Here is a 19,665-nt window from a genome sequence, read left to right on the forward strand (position 1 = left end):
GTAATTTATCTTTGTATTCTCAAAGGCCAGCAAGTTATTTACAGTGCAGTAGCTTCAGGGTTAGAAGCAGAATTTAGCACATTCCACATGGCTTTAACCTTCTTATGTGGATAGAACTTTTAAGACACAGTCAGTCCTTACACAGCGTCACACTGGTTGGCAAGTATCTCTTGTCGCACTCTGGATTATCAACCTTATTAATTTTAATTAAGTTGTAATTATTCTTAATTTCTTTATGGCCATGACAGATTGTTCCTATTACTAGGCCACTAATGATTAAGCTTGGAAGTGTCTGCAGGGAGAATCTGAGTTATGCTTTAACTCAGCTAAAAATCCTATATGTTGGCATAGCATTTAACAGCATATTAATTATGATAGTGTTGTTTTTATTGACACTTCATATTTATAGAGCAGATACTATATACAGGGCACTAAGCTCAGAATCTATGTGATTTACTTCAGTCAGTCTTCATGCACTAAAGAAAAAGGTAGAGTTGTTACCTTATCTTTTAGGTGTCAGAAGCCACATGACTCACATGCAGGCTGTCACTAGTAAGTGCAAGAACTTCAGTTTAAGTTTGGGCTTTTTGACCTCAAAGGCTGAGGTTTTAACTGGTACACTAGAATTATCTCTTAATTTATAAGTTAACATATAACCTCCAGGTAGATATTATTTTCAGAAGGCTATGTAGTTTGTGAAGTTTATATAGTTAGTAAATAACAAGCTGGAGTGGGGATAAAATGGTTAGAATTCATTTTTCTACTCTTATTTTTATTGTACATTTACTAGATGCCACAGTGGCTTTAAACTCCGTGTGTGTGTGTGTGTGTGTGTGTGTGTGTGTGTGTGAGAGAGAGAGAGAGAGAGAGAGAGAGAGAGAGATCTTAATTGTGACATATTGAAAAATTTCCATTAATTACAGGAATGAGATAGGAATGTGTAATATCACTACTTCTTTCAGCATTCAACTGGAAATCAGCCCCTAAAATAAAGGAATAAAAATAAATTTAAAAAGGTAATGATTGGAAATGATATTAGAAGTACAACAGTAGTTGGTCTCAAGTAACATAATCACATAAATAAAAATATCCAAAGGAATCCACAGACAGAATTAATGAATTAGCAAAAAAGCTGTGTTCAGAAAACATTTATATATCTGCATACTAATATAACCAAGAGGCTAGAATGGATTTTTTAAATTAGGATTTTCTTTTAGAGATAAGCTGCTTCTCTAAATTTCCTCATGCTGAGGATGTAAACCATTACCTGCCCCTCTCCTCAGCTCAGATGAATCTACAGAAAGGTAACACTTTGTTAGAAAATAACATACCTGTCTGAAAGGAATATGCAGATACCTGTCCTAGGAGGGGCCTTCAAGTTCTTTTCCACAAGGGAGGGAAGAAGCTGAAAATGGCCTGAGTGGGATGGGAGGAAAGCCAGGGAATTTCCTTGTCTGTTGTTTCATTGATTCCTTTCCTCTTGAGTTGGGGGGAGGTGAACAAGATGAGTTGAATATGTGAAGCATTATTAGGTGCCCAACACCTTCTGAGCTAGATTTGAGTAAACCGTTTTTCCTTTCCACCAAGCCTCTCATGTTTCTTAGGGATCAAAGGGCAGCCCAGACCTGAGTGGCTGGTAATGCCAGCGATAAACAAGAAATAAATTCAATTTAGTGATATTGTGTGTAAAATCATCAACTTCTAAGACTAAATCTAGCAAAAGATAAATAAGAGAAGAGCTAAATAAATCGAGGGATATATCATGTTTATAGACTAGAAAATTTAATAGTGTAAAGATGTCAATTCTCCCAAAACTGATTTATATATTCAGTCATCCCAATTTAAATACGATTTTAGTTTTGAAAATTGATAATAAGCTGATTCTCAAATTTATATGGGAGGGTGAAAGGCCACGAATAGTCAAGGTAGCTTTGAAAATCAAAAAACAAAGTGGGAAAACATACTTTGGAAGATAGTAAGATTAAGACGGGGCAAGTTTAAGATAGGATAAGAAATTGACCAATGGAAGAGAACAGAGTCTCCAGAAACATCTCTACACATGTTAGACACATCTACACATCTCTACAACATATTATTTATGGCAAATGAGACTCAGAGGTAAAAGAAAATAATCATGTAAATGTCCTGAGTTAATTGGAAGTCTGTATATAAAACAATGTGTATTAATCCCTCCTCAAACCATACGATGGTCAGTTTCAGATGGAATGCATATCTAAATGTAAAAGGTAAAGCAATGAAGCTTTTAATAGAAAACATTGGTATATATCTTATGATCTTGGAGTAGGCAGATTTTACTGAAAAAGGCACAGATACCAAAAATGTTGAAAAAAAATGGTTAACTTAAAAAATTAAAATTAATTTTGTGATATATATTCATTTAGCTCATATCTAGAATATAAATAAAGAACTCTTGAAAATCAGGACTGGAAAAATAGACAACTTAATTGAAAAATGGGGGAAAACTTGAGTAAGCAGCTCACAGATGTTATTTGAATGCCCAGTAAACATACAAAACATGTAAGTTCATTAGTCTCCAAATAAATTAAAAGAAAAGCTACAATGAGATAACAGGATACACCCATCAGAATGCCTAGGGTGTAAAAGAAAGATGATACCAAGCATTGGAAAGAATGTGAAGCAACCAGAACCCTCACGTATTGCTGGTATCACTGCAGAGAGTTACAATTAATTTGGAAAACTACTACAGCTGAACACAAGTATATGAACATATGTCTATTCTATGACATATAACAAAATGACACATAAGTTCCTCTCTCAATTATACCCTAACAAAATTCTGTATGTATTTGGCAAAATATTATATTCAAGAATATTCAGAGAAGCACTGTTCATAATAGTCCAAACTGGAAACTGCTCATTAACAGTAAAGTGGACAAATTGTGGTAGATTGTGCTATATTCACAGACAGACTATTAGAAAGAAATGAGAATGAAAAAAGTATGACTATAGGCAGAAATATAAATTGTGAAAGACTATGTGGCTGCATGTGTGTCTCCATGGAGCACTTGCTTAGCATATATGAAGCCCTGGGTTTGACCCTCAGCTACTCCCAAAACAAAACACAACAGCAACAACAGCAACAACACGAACAACTTGTTCATGAGACAACATGAGCAAGGGCCTCGTGAACGTGTGCCAAGAATACCTCTCTGTGGCTCTTTTCCTTTCCTTTCAGCTGGCACCAAAGGTGGCAGTAGGGAGAGTTTGTTGTATCTTGTAGACAGGGGAAACATGGAGGCAGTCTCTGACGGCAAACATTCTGCTGTGGTGAATTTTTCAGAGACTCAGGAGACTTTCTAACTGGTCTTCAGGTACCTTGGGCCATTGAGTTGGTGAATTCAACCTGCCCAGTGGAAGAAGTGCTATCCCCCCACATGGTGTACAAGCCCATCAGGCAGTCTCTACCCCCTCCCCCGCACCGTGCACTCCAGGAACATCAGCTTCCTTTCCTGGCCTCCAGAATCCCATGTTCTCACTTTCTTCCTTCTGTGGACTTCCTTGGACTCCTGTGGACATAAAGATACTGTCAGACAATCCCAGAAAAGAATTTAAAATTACAAACTCAAGTCACTGTGAAAAACAAATACAAGAACAGAAACTGGCTACATTGGAGGGTTGGGAGAGCTTTTTGATAAATTTGATTTCTGACTCAGAATACATAGGAAGGGGAGGAGTATAGACAGAGGAACAGTCTGTGCAAAGGCCCTGAGGCAGGAAATCAGCATCAGGAATTGAAGGAAAGAATGCAGAAAACAAAAGGTAAACAGAACATGGTGAAAGTTTTGATCTCAATCTTAAAATAAGTGCTTGTTTATTATAAGAATATCTAATACTTAAGAGATGTATTAAAGAAGCAGTGACATGCTAGTATTTTATTAGGAAAGCAAGCAGGCTAGATTGAGGGGCAGTTTACGTTCCAGGAGACCATTTTAGGGAACGGCAATAGTCCTGGACTGAGAGAAGGGGCTGGGGTGGTGACAGTGGAGGCAGAAAGAGTTGTGTGCATTGCACTGAGATATGGCCATAAACCCACAGAGCTCAGGGGCGGGTTGAGAACAGGGCAGAGGGAAGTGGAGTGCCAAAGGTGCCACCAGGACTGTGGCCTCCCTGGGGGGTGGAGGAGCCTTTCTGGAGGTGGGGGCTGTGCTAGGCCACCATGCTGGGCACACAGTGACAGAAAGCAATCGGCTGGTTGGGGAAGGTTAAATCTGAGATGTTGCTGAGACTAAGCGGAGAGGTTGCCTTAGGCAGAAGGATATGCCACGGCTCTGAGGTTCAGAAAAGAGATCAGAGACACAAAACTAATTATTATTCAAACATAAATGGTAGATTTGTTCACATATACGTATATATTTGAGAAATGATTACAACTTTCATGTCCCCCTTTCCCCCTCCCTTTCCTTTTCTTGGTAGAACTTAATTTGTCTTTTTATCTGCCTTGTACTATAGTGCTTGTGTGTTTCTTTTGATGAGGGATTTCCTGAATTCCTCACCTTTAACTCAATAGGTGACAACTCCCACTCCTGTTGTAGTCTGCCTTGCCCGGTCACCACTGGGCACTGTTGGCTGAATAACAGGCAGCAAAGGGCACTGCGGCTGCAAGTTATTTGGAAATTATTTGAATATGGGAATCAGGTTGCTATTTTGGGTGAGGACAATTTTCCAGGCAAAGGACCTGAGCTGTTGCTGAGGTGCTTTTCACCAGGCATGGTCACTGCATCTCCATCTGAAGCCCTGGCTCCTGCTCAGAGCTCTCAGAGTGTAGGTTGATAGATCCTGGCTTCCATCCAGTATTTGGACAAAGCTGTTGGGGAGGAGAGAGGAGAAGGAAGAAGGTGTGAGATGAGGCTTTGTTTCCAAGCATGTATAAAATGACAAGAAGACTTTTTCACAATAAGTCAGTCAGATGAACCAGAAAGAGTAGAACCAGCTGCTGCTCTTCTTAAACTCATTAGACAGTGCTGACTCTGACTGGAAACTCAGAACCTTGTTGAGATAGCTTGGGTTCTGAGGCCAAGCAGATTTCACAGTGAGGAAAGAGCCCTGAGTCTTCCTTGGTCAGGATTGTCTGAGAGACCAGGAAATTGGTGCTCAGTGCCAGTATTTTAAAACTTAAGTAGAAGAAGTATGCAGAAAGACTTTTCTATGCTGCCTAACAATTAATATTATATAAAAAGCCAAAACAGAGGGAAAATTTTGTTTAATATAAGGTTTTTGTTTTGTTTTGTTTTTGCCAAGCCTACCAGATTGCCCTCCATGCTGGGGAGTCAAGTTAAGGCTGTTTCACCCTCAGTAATCTCTGGGTAGGAGGATGTGGTGACAGGGCCTAGCCATTGCTGGTTTCTTGCTGGGGCAGGGACTGTCTGTATGAGTGACGGCCAAGAAGAAATTCAGTACCTTTTATAGACGCAAGCTGTTATTTTTGAGGTTAGTGGGATCTGGTTTGTTACATTCTCAAGTTAGTTTTCCAAATGAAATTTCTAGGGCAATTTGCCCTGATTATAATTTTTACTGAGATTATATTTCCATGTGGCACTTTATTAAGCTTTTGGTGTGCATGCTACAACTGTTTAATACAAATAGGTAGGTATTTGTATACCTTCATGTGTATGATCAACATTGAGTGTTTACAAGGGGCTAGGGATTACCCCAAATGTTTAAAGGGTATTAAACCATTGAGTGCTTCCATTAATCCTTCAAAGTTGTTACTTTAACAATTCCCATTTTATGGATCAATAAACAGTGGCATAGAGGGGTCAGTTACCTGGCCAAGGTCGCAAAGCTCAGAAGTATCATGTTTGGCCCAGTGCTGTTGTTCTTACTTCTACACCTCTGCATGAAAGAGATAAACGTTTTAAAGAGTATTGTTCCAAAAATGTTTTATTTTCTCATAGGAGTGACTGGGTGACATCCTATAAGGTCATGGTGAGCAATGATAGCCATACATGGGTCACTCTTAAGAATGGATCTGGAGACATGGTAAGTCTCTTCTTCCCTATAACCATACCCTTCGTGCCTGGCTGTGTGGGCTGTGCAAAGAGAGGCATCATATGCTTAGTCCCCTGCGGGTTGGCCAGTTCTGTGTCAATTCAAACTAAACATGAATGTCCAAGAGAGAATGACCCCCTTTCCATGCCCTGAAGCTCAGTACCAAGTGTACCACATTGAGGGCAAATGAGAATTCAGCCTTTACCCCAACAGAAGAGCTCTGGGCTGTGGCCCTCTTGTACAATTTACTATTAGCTCTGTGCAGATATGTGGTATCTAAGGCATGCTGGGGGCTCCCACGGCTCTTCAGTGTAGTGATGTTGGATCTTTAGCCCAATTATTAGCTCTGATCCTGTCATTTTCATATTCAGATTCTGAAGTACATATTCCTAGCATGGTATTCAATGCCTTATATACTCGGACTGCAGCTTCTTTTTTTTTTTTTTTTAACCTTCTTTCTCATTCTCACCCTACACCAAGGCTCCCATGTTCTGGTAGCAGGCAACCAGCTGCTGTTCTGACAATGAAACCCATGGGCTTCTCTAACCATTACTATTCCTTTCCTGTAGAATCTCTCCCATTCCTATGGTAGAAATAGTTTTCCTTCAGTGCCAGGTCAAATGGTGCCTCCTCCTGATTGCTTTGCTTGGTCCTCTTCTTCTGAAATCCCAAAGCTCTGTGGTATCCCTTTGCCTGACACTGGCAGACTGGTGTACTGTAGATAAGTACTCTCCCCACTCTTGCTAGGGGGCTTCCTGGGGAAGGGTCCAGACTGCACACATTTCTCTTTTCCCCTCAATGCCTAGTACATGTTAGTATTCCTTAATAGCATCTTGTTGATTGAGTGAATTACTGCCTCTCTTACGCTTTGATAATCAAGCTGTAAAAGATTCTCCTTTTTCCCCTTGAGTGTAAATAGATATTTGAAGGAAACAGTGAAAAAGAGATACCTGTGTTCAACGAGCTGCCCGTCCCCATGGTGGCCCGCTACATTCGCATCAACCCACAGTCCTGGTTTGATAACGGGAACATCTGTATGAGGCTGGAGATACTGGGCTGCCCACTGCCAGGTGAGTTCACCCTGTGTACTTCCGGTAGGGCTGGCTGCTAATGGGAAACAGGTGCATAGCCAAGGCAAGTAGAAATATGCCAAGAAACCTTTTCGTGTGTTAAAAAGAAAATATATGTCTATTGTAGAATATTACAGAAACATAGATGAGCCAAAAAGAAAACAAAAATAAATTTCTCATAACCCCACTCAGAAGCACCATAAACATTGATGGTATTGAGATCTGTTGTCATGTGTGGTTTTGCCTACTGTGATGTTTAAATGATGCATATTTACCCTGCAGGGTTGAAAATTTACCTAACACTGTTACCCAAAAGTGAGCAAAAACATTATATAAAAGTTTTAGAGGTGCTGGAGATGTAGCTTGTGGTAGGATGCTTGTGAGCATGGCTGAGACCCTGGGTTCAATAATGAGCACTACAGAAAAATTGGGAGGAAGCATACCTATTGTCTTTGACAGATTCTGCTATACTGGGTAGTGGAGGTGAGGCAGGTAGTGGCAGAAGTTCATTTTTTTTTTTTTTGTACCGGAGATCGAACTCAGGACCTTGTGCTTGAGAGGCAGGTGCTGGAACTACTGAACCCAGAATGAACCTTGGCCCAGAAGTTCATTTTGAACTGGATAACTTCCATGCTTTCTTCTTGTTTAAAGAGCTTTATTCAGATGTCTGTCTTGGGTGAATCCTCACTCTGTTAGGTTGTATCCTCAGGCCTTACTCTCATGGGATGGGATTTGGGTGGAGTCTTAGTGTGGTAAAAGAAAGGCAGGAATTCACATACATCATCTAGGTCCCTAACAGGGTCTGCTCTGGATAGGCTAGCCTGGTCTGGCCTTTCAGAGGCCACAGGCTTGTGCCTTCAATAACTTACAGGAAGCAGCCTCTTCATCCCGACAGACATCTCCAGGGAAGGTAGCTAGACCAAGAACCTCCTGCCATCCCATGTTGGAGCCTACAGGGACTTGCTCATTTCTGCCCCTCCTCCCCCCAGCCAGGCCGTGAGGAACAAAAGCAGAGCTGTAGCCCATCTCTTGCAGATGTCTCCCTCAGGAAATCTCCTTGTTCTTCCTCTTGGCCCATGCAAACTGGGACCTGGTGTATTGTGGACCCCAGTCCCTCCTAGTACTGCTGAGATTGGGGGACGGTCTACCAGCTGCAGTACTATTTCCATCATTACCACAATCTTACCATGAAGTCACATTCATTGTGTTATCAAAGCATATTCAATGTCATTTTACTGTTTTTCTTTCAATCCCATAATGTCTATGATCTTGCTTTGCCAACCAAGGAACTTTAGAACACAAACCCTACATGGTGAAAAAGTTGGACCCATCTACCTGCTTCATTACCCTCACATCAGATTTTTCATGTTATATTTATTTGTACTTGCTAGCTTGCATAACTTTTTTCATGACAATTAAAGCTACTTGAGATTTTCTGTCTTATGACTACTTTCTTTCCTAGTCTATGAACAAAATCCTGTGGTTTTCATCTGGCTTGGGAGGTTGGAAATTCAGTTGTGTCCAATATTTTGATCCTATTAACAGCTCCACAGTGCACATCCTCATTTCCATCGTTTCCTGTGTGCATGTCTACACTCTTTTTTCCTAAAACTGGATCATAGAGAGTAGGATTGCTGGTACAAATGACATGCATCTTTTCATAGCTGACAGTACAAATTGTTGTAGCACTGCCTGATTTGAGATTTGAGCCTCTTTCTGGGGCTGGTTCTGCAGGAACTGCAGTATCAGGTCCAGCCTGCTTCCATGTGGGGCCATAGTTGTTGGCAGGAATCTTCAGGGAGAGAATCATGGGCTCTGTTTCTCTTTGAATCAAGCTAGGAGCCTTGTTCAGCCCAGCTTTGGTCGGCTTGCTTTAAAGAGCAGGGTCATGGTTTCTCTCTGCAGGCAGGAATTCATCTGTTGTTGGAAAGGGCAGAGGACAGTCTGTGCAAGTCTCATGAAATAAATATTTCCCTATGAAGTTATTCTTGGTGTGTGTTTGAAGATAGGTCCTGGGGGCTATTGAAACCCTCACAAAGACAGTTGCATTGTGAAATTTGGGTGGCTTTCAAGTATGGACTCAGTGTGGTTCCCCTCACCCCACACAATATTTAGGGCCATTTTTCTTCTATGATTTACTTAGCAGTCTTTCTAGAGGTGCTGGCTGTTCACACATGCTGCCTGGTGGTGGTGAAGTCGGAAGACCAGGGTGGCAGTCAGGTCCAAAATGAGCCTAGTTTATCACCTGATGATGCCAGCAAGATTCCTTCATAAGCTTAATGAGGCCAAAGCCAGAAATGGCCCAACCAATTCAGCTCTGCAAACCCAAGATAAACCTGAGGTCTAAATGCAGCCAGCTGGGAGCTTGCTCTTCCTGGAGCTTTTTGTTATGAAAAATTCATTGACCTTTGTTTCTGTATCACTTTGTTCTGTCTCTTCCAATTCTTCCCATCTTTCAGTGAACTCTCTGGTAGGGGCAGACTCAGGGGGTACTGTTGCTTTTTAAGACTTGCAAAGAATATTTCCAGAAATCTTTGATCTGGAAAGTGCATTACTATATACCATGGTCTAGTAGTAGGATTTTTAAAGCTCAGATGTAAATAAAAAAAAGTTTTAGTTTAAGAGTATAAAGAATTTCAAATTTGCAAGATGAGAAAGTTCTGGAGATGGGTGGTAGTGGTGGTTGTACTGCTTGAATATGCTTAATATTACTGAACTCTACATGTAAAAATAGCTCTGATGGTAAATTTTATCACAATTAAAAATAAGAAATTAAAATAATTTTATTGGTATTAATTTTACAAAGTAAAAAAAAACTCTCTTTCCCATGTTGGACAGACATGTCCAGTTTAGACTAAAGATTTACACTTAGAACCTGGAGAGAGTATCTGAAGATGGGTAGGATAGAAGTTGACTTCAGGGTTATGGCCTTGGAGGTTGTAGGTTATTTTGCTATTATAAAGAAAACTGCCATGTATACTGCCTGGTTCTTAAAAGAACCTGATGAGCTTTGCACATGACCTCCCTGTAGTGTGATGGGGTCATGCTCAGAGTCCTGGGAGATGATCTTTGGGGTTAGGAATGGATGCTTAAGACTTCATTGGTTCCCAGTGGATTCTGCTATGAATGTGTGATTTTGACCTGTTTGAAGGAAGTTGCCACTTCTCCGTCTTCTTGGCTACCGAGTCTGAGCACTTGTTCTTCTGCACAGCATTGAGATGTCCACAGTTCTTGGGTTTGACTTAGCAGCTAGTGATGAGCTCTATGGAGGTCTGGGAGGGAGCTTATTGTCCTTTGAGCACCGAGGACCTGCCAAAGGTGAGTGTCTGAGTCATTGCTCCAGGCCAGCCAGAATCAATTGAAATGTTATTTCTCTTTCCTCCCACTAGGGATCCCGCCCAAGCCATTTTTTTAGTTCATGAGTTATTGAAAAGTTATTTTAATGGTAAAACAACCACCTGTCTTCCTGAGCTATAGTCATGTTTCAGTCAGCTCCCTCATTCATCAGTATGTACAAATTGGGAGGAAAATGACCTATTGCTGTGTTGGGTCATGACAGCTGCAAGAACTCTTAAATAAATCTGTTTTGCTACCTCCTCCTTTTCTTTATAGAGTTGGGCCCTAGTCTGAATGCTTTCTTGTACCAACCTGTTGATGATTCATTTGGGACCCAGGCCCAGGCTTCTGAAGAGTCAGGAATTAGATGGGGCATGAAGATGCCTATTGTCTCCCCTTCTTTCAGGCCTTCTTTGCAAAAAGGGGTGTTCTCAGCCTCATCAGGAGGAGCACAGAGAGCTCATTGGTATAGCCACCTTCATCCTTACTGGTTGCCACGCTCTTAAAAAAGAGGTGAAGTATCTCTCTCAGGGGAAGCCTGGTGGAATGAAACAGCAGGAATTTTGGCTCAGATCAGACCTGGGTTCAAATTTCACATCTAATCCTTAGTAATTATGGTTTTAAGGAACTTGTGGAAATAGTCTTTGCTTTGCTTTACTTTCCTTACCTATAAAAGGGAAATAATATCTTTCTTATAGAATTTCACTAAGTTTTAAAAGTTTTGGACTTTCTTAAAATGATCAAATAAAATAACTCTGGCCCTCATCACAGTTCCCACAGAAAATCTACTCTCTCTCCCTGCCTAGTATTGTGGCGGCTTCCTGGGGTAGTTGCCTGGCTGCCCTGTACTTCCTGCATCACATTCTTTCTCTCAGCCCTGTTCCTGGTCACCTTAGACCATTCTTGCCAGTTACTCTAGATTCTAAAACTACAGTCTCCAGTGATGCTGACTGATGTGAAGACTAGTTAAAAAAGTTGATATGACAAAGGGGCTTTGATGCATAACAGATCCGCAGACCCAGACATCAACATTTCTCTGTCTGAGGTCCCTCACCATCCTCACAGAAGACTCCATTGCTTGCACCTTCCTCCCCTAAACTGGCCTGCACTATGTTATTGAGACTGTTTGGCCCATGTAGACCTTTCTTTGATTTCCGATGTTTCCTGTCCCTGTCCCTGTTTTCCTCCAACTTCCTGTCTCATGGGCTTCTGGGTTGGAGGTGATAGGTGAGTGGTGGTTGTGCTGCCAGGTTTTAAAAATGGAGACCATCACCTCTTTTCTCCTCACACCCCAGCTAGCTGGCGCCTTGCTCTGCAAAGCCATGAGTTCCATGAGAAGAACTCTGCTGGTCCCCTGGAAACAGAGGACCAGCACAGGTTATGTTCTCAGGCAATTTTATTTTCTCTACTTTCTCCTTCTTCCTTCTTTTATTGCCCTTGGTTTGGCCATTTTGTCTTATAGCTGATCCATTCCTAAGGTCATTAGACCCTATGGACAGTAGGTGAGTTTCATTTCTCATCCTCATTAACCCTTTTCTGACTGTTTTCGGTCTTGTCTATGTGTAACCTGTGGATGTGATTAGTCTGTTCTTTTCTAGGAATGAGAATGCCAGGGTCTCCCTCTCAGGTCTTCCCTCATGCAGAGGACTCTGGTGTTTGAGGTTGAGAAGGCAGGTCCCTTGGAGAACCAAAGATTCCTTCCTTTGTCATATCAAACTCTAGGCCTGGTGTTTTCTACCATAGCAAGGAACCCACCTCTTTCTGTGCAGAAGCAGCTCAGCTCAGAAAGATGGTGGTTATCAGCTTCTCTCAGAGGTCTTCTGTATAGGGCTTAACATGACTGACTTTGCTGGGCTAGAGAGTTTCCTCCAGAATGTCTGTCCACCCAGAACCTCAGATGGAACCTTATTTAGAAATGGGGTGTATCTAGATATAATCAGTTAAGATGAAGTCATGTGGGATTGGGGTGGGCCCTAAATTCAATGGAAGAGAAAACAGATACAGAGGCACACAGGGATGGTGGAGACCAAGGCAAGAGTGATGTGGCCAGGAACCAACCCAGGGTGGCCAAAGTCACCCACGACCTCTGAGATGAGGCAGGAAGGACCTTCCTCTAGAGCCTTTAGAGCACAACCTTGCAGATACTTTGAATTTTAGCTTCTAACCTTTACAACTGTGAAAGAGAATACATTTTGATTGCAAGCCACCTGGTTTGTGGTACTGTGTTATGACAGTTCTAGGGCATACTTATACTCACTCACTGTTTCATGATATCCTCCATCCTGAGGCTATGGCTTCCACTGTCCATCCCTCCACTCTTTTCTCCATTCTCTGTCCTGTGTGGTGAGGGGATAATAGCATCAGGTGGCTCCTTTAGAGCTACCAGTAACCAGATGGCTCCTTTAGAGGTCTCTTGGCCCTACAAAAGGTATCTTTAATAATTGGCTTTTCATAAATAGCCTGATTAGAATATCCATCCACCTCTTCACTAGTCACTCACTCAAACACTGGTAAGCACTTGTTCAGAGGCTCCCAAGAGTCTGAGAGAAGACAGCAGATACTGCCCTCACCATGCAGGGGGTGAGCTGTACTTGCCTTCCCTGGGGATCCTTCTCAGCTCAGAGGGGTCAGACCTGTTGGCTGTAGCCTGTCCTCCCTGTGGCAGGAAGCAGCTTGCCTTACTGGGTTTAAACAAACTTAAGGTCTTCTTGGTGCGACTGCCCAATGTTGATTGTTTTGGGAAGGTGTTAAACTACCTGTCAGCTCTTCCTGGCAGACAGTTACCCAGCCCTGGGGCTGTCTGCAGAGTGAGGTGTTGGGGGACTGGAGGGTTTGCTGGAGTTCTGCAGGTGCACAGTGAGGAGGTTGTGTTATAAGGGTTATATGGAATGGAGCATTATTAAATAGTAAGCACAAATGATGTGCTGCTCCCTATTTGACCCAGTGCCAGGGCTGGCTTTGCCTGGGGATCTGTATCTCCTTAGAGATAGCTTTAAATAAATCATTTTTTCCTTTTTATCAAAACATATGGCCTCCTTTGATTTGGTGAGCAGTGAGCAAAGTAACCCAAGCATGTAAACCTCAGTGGCCAGCAGCAAGAAACGCCAAGCTATTGGCTCCAGCACTGAAAAGAGGAGGTGGGGATTCTTGCCAGGTCCACTGGCCTGTCTTCTTTCTGACACCGTCTTCATTTTCTCCTGGTCTCCAACATAGCTCATGCCTATGTCATGGAAATGTCAAATTGCTTGTTGTCAAGCCTGTGTTTGATTCCTGTTGGAGCTGTTCAGAACCACAGACCAGGTGCCTAAATTTTAAAGGAGGGCAGCTGGGCCTGAGTGTGTTTCTCTCTCTCTCTATCTCTCCCCCTCCCTCCCTCCCTCCTTGCTCTCATCTCCCTTTCATACGTCCTTCCTGAACCAGAAGATGAAGAGGAGCATAGCCTTCATCTCCTGAGTAAGAGAGTCTGTGGGTGTGTTTTCTTTTTTATGACCTTGAGGGAGCCCCTTGTAGTTGAGATGTGCATCTTTCATCTTTGTATGGCCATCATCCAGTGCCTTACTGGGCACACAGCATGAGTTAAATGGATAATGGAATGAAGTTAGTGAAGGCTTTTTGCTTTATGATTAAAGCCACACCTTTATCAATCCCTGATCACTGGCCAAATGCAGGTCATATCTAGCCAGTGATGATATTGATATAGGGATGAAATATGGACCTCCAAATAATAAAAGGGAAATATTGTAACTCCCAACCTGTTAAATGTCTGATATGCACAGTTTGTGTTTTCCAAAATAGAAGAATGATTTCTAGGAACAATGACTGTTAAGAGTAGGAAAATATTTATTGAGATAATAGCCCCTGAAACACAGGAGGGATCCCAATTGGGTAGTCGAGGACCCCACTTTACAGAGGAAGTTTTATAGAGCACAACCATGTGGGTACAACATGGGTTAAAGCTATGATCAACTAATAAGGTCACAAGTATAGTTGCTTAGGTAATAGTGATCCAACGGGGAAGCAAGAGTATCTGGAAATAACAAAAAACTTCTCAGGAAAGGGATGGATCTGGGGGATCTTGGTCACTCACTAAGGTGACTAATGCCTATCTAGACTTCATTAGATCAGGTGTTACCACTTATCTTTTTTTTTTTTTTTGCATTAAATTCTTTTATTGGTACATTGTAGGTATACAACACAATTACATTTCTCATTGGGAATTGTACCTTTATATAATGCATCTTGGTTTTTATTTTTTCCCCATTCCTAGCCCTCCCTTCACTCCCTCCACCCTTCCCTATTTACAAAGACTTTATTTCCATTTTTTCCATTTTTCATCATTTTTTCCTTTCCCTTCTTTCCTTTCCCCTGCCCCTCCCACTACCCCTACCCCTTTGGACCTTTTCTTCCTATTTTACATTATCGATTATTCATTCCACTTATCTTATCCCTTGGAGAAGTGTGTAGGCCTGGTCCTTTTGTTGTTTATCCTGAGGCCATGCCTCCAGCTGATGTGTCTAGGCCACAGTTGTAGCGTATTTTCTCCTTTTGTCCCAACTTTCTGAGAGTTCAGCCCTGTCTGACTGCTTATGATAAAGTCATGAGTTTGCTCTCTTATTTACTGTGGTCTTTAAGGCAGCAAATAAAAGGCTAAATAGTGACCAGTATTTTTGTGTGAGTCAAAGCTATGAGTCTTAAGAAGTAAAGTGACTTGAAGCTGCTTAGTTAAGCTGTCATATAAATGGGGATCTGCGTCTTAGAGTTTTTTGGTTAGACAGGGTGACCACCCATCCCAGTCTGCCTGGATCAAAGGGGTTTCCAGTTTTAAAACCAGGATAGTTCTGGATAAAAAGCATAAGGTGGTCACTCTCTGGTTAGACCACATGTCAAAAATGGTGTGCTTACACAGGAGAATCAGTAGACTAGCTTGAATAGAGCTTAGAATTTGGGTACTCAGGGGAATAAGGCTAGAAAGATGGTTTTAGGTACCACAGCTGGTGTTTGTCAACCCCCATAACTAAGATGTTCCCAAGGAATCAGCTGATTTTCAATCTGAAGCAGGCAGGAGGTTGATTTGCAAAGCCTGACAGACTGTCAGGAACCCTCCTCAAATTAGCTTAAGAAAAAAAATTATGCTGGTATAAATTAAAAGCCCAAGGGTGGGTTTAGTTTTGGCTTCAAGCAAAGCTACGTCTAATATCTCAGGGACTTCTTGTTAGGGTAGGGGTCAGGCTGGTCCTCTTATTTTCTTGCAGACTGGCAGGTTGGCTGCTAACACCTCAAACTTACATTGTCTCATCCAAGCAATTTCACAGGAAAAGACACTTCATGTACAGCTCTGTCAGAAGAGACATCAGATGGTCCAGGATGGGCCTGGGGTCATCTCTGAGCCAGTGATGGTGATTGGAGCAAGTGTGTTCATGGCTGGCCTTGAGCCACATGCTCATACCTGCATGTCTAGCAAGGCTGTTCCGTTGAATCACCTGGAGTAGATTCCCCCTGGGAGGAAGGAATTCTTTTGTCCTCAGAAAGGAGCAGGGAGGGAGCTTAGAGGATGAAGTTGTATTCTGGGCTTCGTTCTCATCTCTTTACCTAAGTGATGCCTCCTAGTAGATTCTCAGCAAAACCTTGTCCATTCAGAATACATGGACAAGTAATTTGCCTAAAACAAGGAGATTGAAAGTTGTGAAAAATATCTGTGGTTTTGAGACAGTTCTGGAACTTGTGCCCAAATCTTTCAGCAAACTGATTAGTCTTAAGGAAGGAAGCATATTGCCAAACATAGAACTCTGTTATATTTGGGGCTCTGAGTTTTCCATCAATCCTCCTTCACAACCTTGAAAGCAAAATTTGTGTTCAGAAAACAAAAAGGGGCTTTCAAGTCCTTTGGAAACAGGCCCTTGAGGCTGGGGGTGCAAAGCTGAATAGAAAACAGCAAGTGGGTAAGTTCAGTATAAAGAGTAAGAGAAATATTCTTTCCCTCTACTTTGAAACCTGCAGGTTTGGAAATCAAAGGAAAGGCAGCTTGCCAGTGCCATGGTTAGCATACTCCCCAAGGAAGGTACTTGAGAAATACCTGGCATTTGAGCCTGGATGGCTTTTGCTTTCTTGTCTGGACAAAATGCCAGTTTGCTCTCCCAAATTGCTCCCTTTTCATGAGTTATTTATTTCTAATAGTATTACTAGAAACTCTTTTGTGAAGATTAAGAACTCTACCTTCAGTGTTTGGGTCCATCTATGATTCTTGATGCAAGTGCCCTCAATTCTCCAAGGCAAAGCCTATCTTTAAGGACACTCTCTATTCCATTGATGGCAGGTGGATGGAGCATGTACTGATGCCTCTTCCCTGCTGGCAGTGTGCTCAGTACTTTGACAAAGTGCTTCTCAAACTTGGAGCCTATAGAGTCAGCTGGGATTCTGTTAAAATTTGGACTCTTATTAGGTAGGTCTGTGCTGGGTCTAGTAAACAGCTATTGCTGCTGGCCTGGGGACCACATTTGGTGACATGAATGGAGCCTGCTGCTCTAGACATCCCAGGGAACGAGTGCTGGTCTTTCCATTGCCCACCACCAGCTCTGCCTCCACACTGAGCTTTCAAACCACTGGTTCAAACAGAGGCTGCTGCGGTGCCCACACTGCTCACAGTCCCTGAGGTTTGCGGTGAGCCTTCTAAAACCTGTGTATGCCCCATAGTGGGGAGCTCTGCACTGGCCAGAGTTTTGGGCTGCATTCTCCAGCTGAAGATGTTACCGGCCTGGCAGGGCCTGTCAGACTCTTTGCCACTCTTTGTCAGATGAGAAGGAGCTACTGCTAACCATAAACCAGTGAGCGAAGTGCCATGCTCTTCCCTGTGTACAAGTTGAAAACTAAGACCAAGATTGCTCAAATGACTTGCCCAAGGTCATCCTACACACAGGTAGAAGTGTGGAGATTTGAAAACAGGCATTCTGGCTCCACACTCTTAACCACTGGGCCATTCTGACTACTGCATTTCTTCCTAGGGGTTAGTTCTCTCACGTCCAAGCCATGTTGGAAGCTAGATTGGATTGGGTTAGCAATATTTTGCTGTCCCCACAGTCCTTGCATGAATCAGGTCTCTAACAGAGATACTACAAGTAAGAATGATGTGAAGCAACTAAAAATCATTTTTCTGTCCCCAGATCCTAATAACTATTATCACCGACGGAATGAAATGACCACCACCGATGACCTGGACTTTAAGCACCACAACTATAAGGAAATGCGCCAGGTAAGGCCCAGAACATGATGACTCATGTCAGGAGTTTGTAAAAGAGCAACAGAACATGTGCCCATAAGCACTTCATATGTACCCATTTTTAAGAAATTAAGATGATGTGGGCCGGGGATTTAGCTCAGTGGTTCTGACACCTGCCTCATAAGTGGAAGGAACCGAGTTTGATCCCTTGTACCAAAAAAAAAAAACAGATGATGTTTGAGAGACAGGAATTTGAGTTTCACAGCTGAAATTGCTTCACTGGGATTTGGGTGTCCAGAGCAAGTCTCCTGCCTAGCAGATGGTTGAAACAGAATTCAAATCCAGACTTTCCTTACTTAATATTCTAGTTCCTAAAACCACTGCATGTCTGAATGAGATCACTGAAGGATGTTGGCTATGTGTGGAGTTTGAGGAGAGAAAGGATCTAGGATAACACACCAAGCTGAGCTATCAGCTCCCGCTAGTGTACTCAGTCCTCCTCACAGCTGGGAGAGTAGGGACTGTGTTTATCCTTTATTAAAGGTGGGGAAACTGAGCCAGCAGTATACTGAAAAGTGCTACTCTTCATATTCAGAGTCTCAGTCTTTGGCATGGATGCCTATAAGAATCACCTGGGGAAATTTGTGAAAAAACACCCATACTTCACTCATCTCAGACTAAATAAAGCAGAATATTTAGGAGAAGGACCTAAGAACCCACATTTTAGCTTCATTTTTGTACCAGGGATCAAACTTGGGACCTTGCACTGGCGAGGCAGGCAGCAGCACCACTGAGCTAGATCCCTGGCCCAGAACCCACATTTTGAAGAGCTTGCCTTTTGCCTCTACTGAACAGTCAGGTTTACAACTTCTATTTGATTCTGAGTACAGTTGGAAGAAAGAAACCAGATAGGGTATTCTCTAGGTTTAATCCCAGAGACCCAGTAATTCTGTCATGGTGACCTGTGCGTGCCAGCAGCAGAAGGGGAAGAGGCCACTGTGATTAGAACAAGCTGAAGGGCGCCTGTGCTGAGGGCGTTGCCTCTGAAATCCGGTTCCATGTCTGCCCCCAGAATGTGCTAGAACGCAGGAGGAGGTGTGGGCAAATGAGAAATCCTTAAAAGCCCGAGAATCTGTTTGAAGAGACAGAACAAGCAGAAATGTCTTCCTGGATACATTTTCAGAACAGGGAGTCACCAAGGGCAAAGGAATATGGCCCAAAGGAAGGGCTCATAGATACCAAGGTAAAGAGCCAGCCACTTAGGACAGATGCAGATGTTTCTGAGGTCCAGACTCTAGTCCCATGGAATGAATATGCCTGGTTTGTCTCCGTGTCATTTAACTTGAGATACACACACATAGCTTCCAGACACCTGTCAGCACAGGCTTGGAGGTGGGATGTGCTAACAAACTCCTCTTGCTGTCTTGCTCTTCAGAAACTGAGATAATGTGGTTGGACTTGAGGTCTATAACATGCCTGCTGCTCTACATTCTCAGACTATTTATATGGTTGTTCCCTGCTCCATCTTCGGACGCACCAGTGGATAACCAATTTGCTCATTGGACATCTCAGGACATCTTGCAGAGCCCAGAGATGAGATAGATATCAACTTGGCACAATGAATTTCAAGAGCAATAAATATAGGTGCACTTAAAGTGATCTGATTGTACAGAGAGAGTCTGGGTGCTGGCATCTTTGGCTAGTTGTCCCATGAGAAGAACTAGGGCTCTTGTATGCAAGGAAAGCTGGTGAAGCATGTGTCATCACATGAGGGAACTCTGATCACTATCCCTTGGGGGATCCAAAGCTAAGAAGACTTAGGGTCCCCCATACAGCCATGTCAGGGGACCTTGGCTGACTCTTCTGAGAGCCCACTGCCCAGCAGCACTCAAATGGAAGCCATCTAGAGAAGCATCTGTCAATACTGATGAGTGTTCAAGCCAGAAGTGATTTGCCATTTGGATTCCTGGCTCCCAAGAATGGGGAAAAAAAGACAGCTTTTTTAGTAATTTCTCC

The 19,665-nt window shown here is 42.6% G+C and overlaps 1 protein-coding gene across 2 annotated transcripts in view; it reads left to right on the forward strand.

Annotated features, from left to right (window-relative positions):
• Cpxm2 (carboxypeptidase X, M14 family member 2) overlaps positions 1-19,665 on the forward strand; it is a 143,471-nt gene that overhangs the window by 86,622 nt on the left and 37,184 nt on the right. For both annotated transcript variants that reach the window (XM_004838762.4, XM_021253316.2), the window contains 3 exons: positions 5,937-6,021; positions 6,950-7,100; positions 17,594-17,682. In XM_004838762.4, the coding sequence (XP_004838819.1) occupies positions 5,937-6,021; positions 6,950-7,100; positions 17,594-17,682 (325 nt within the window). The remainder of the gene's footprint in view (positions 1-5,936; positions 6,022-6,949; positions 7,101-17,593; positions 17,683-19,665) is intronic.

Source organism: Heterocephalus glaber, unplaced genomic scaffold, assembly GCF_053883595.1.
Source record: "Heterocephalus glaber isolate CG9 unplaced genomic scaffold, H.glaber_assembly_v1.0 deba00001497, whole genome shotgun sequence".
Taxonomy (NCBI): Eukaryota; Metazoa; Chordata; class Mammalia; order Rodentia; family Bathyergidae; genus Heterocephalus; species Heterocephalus glaber.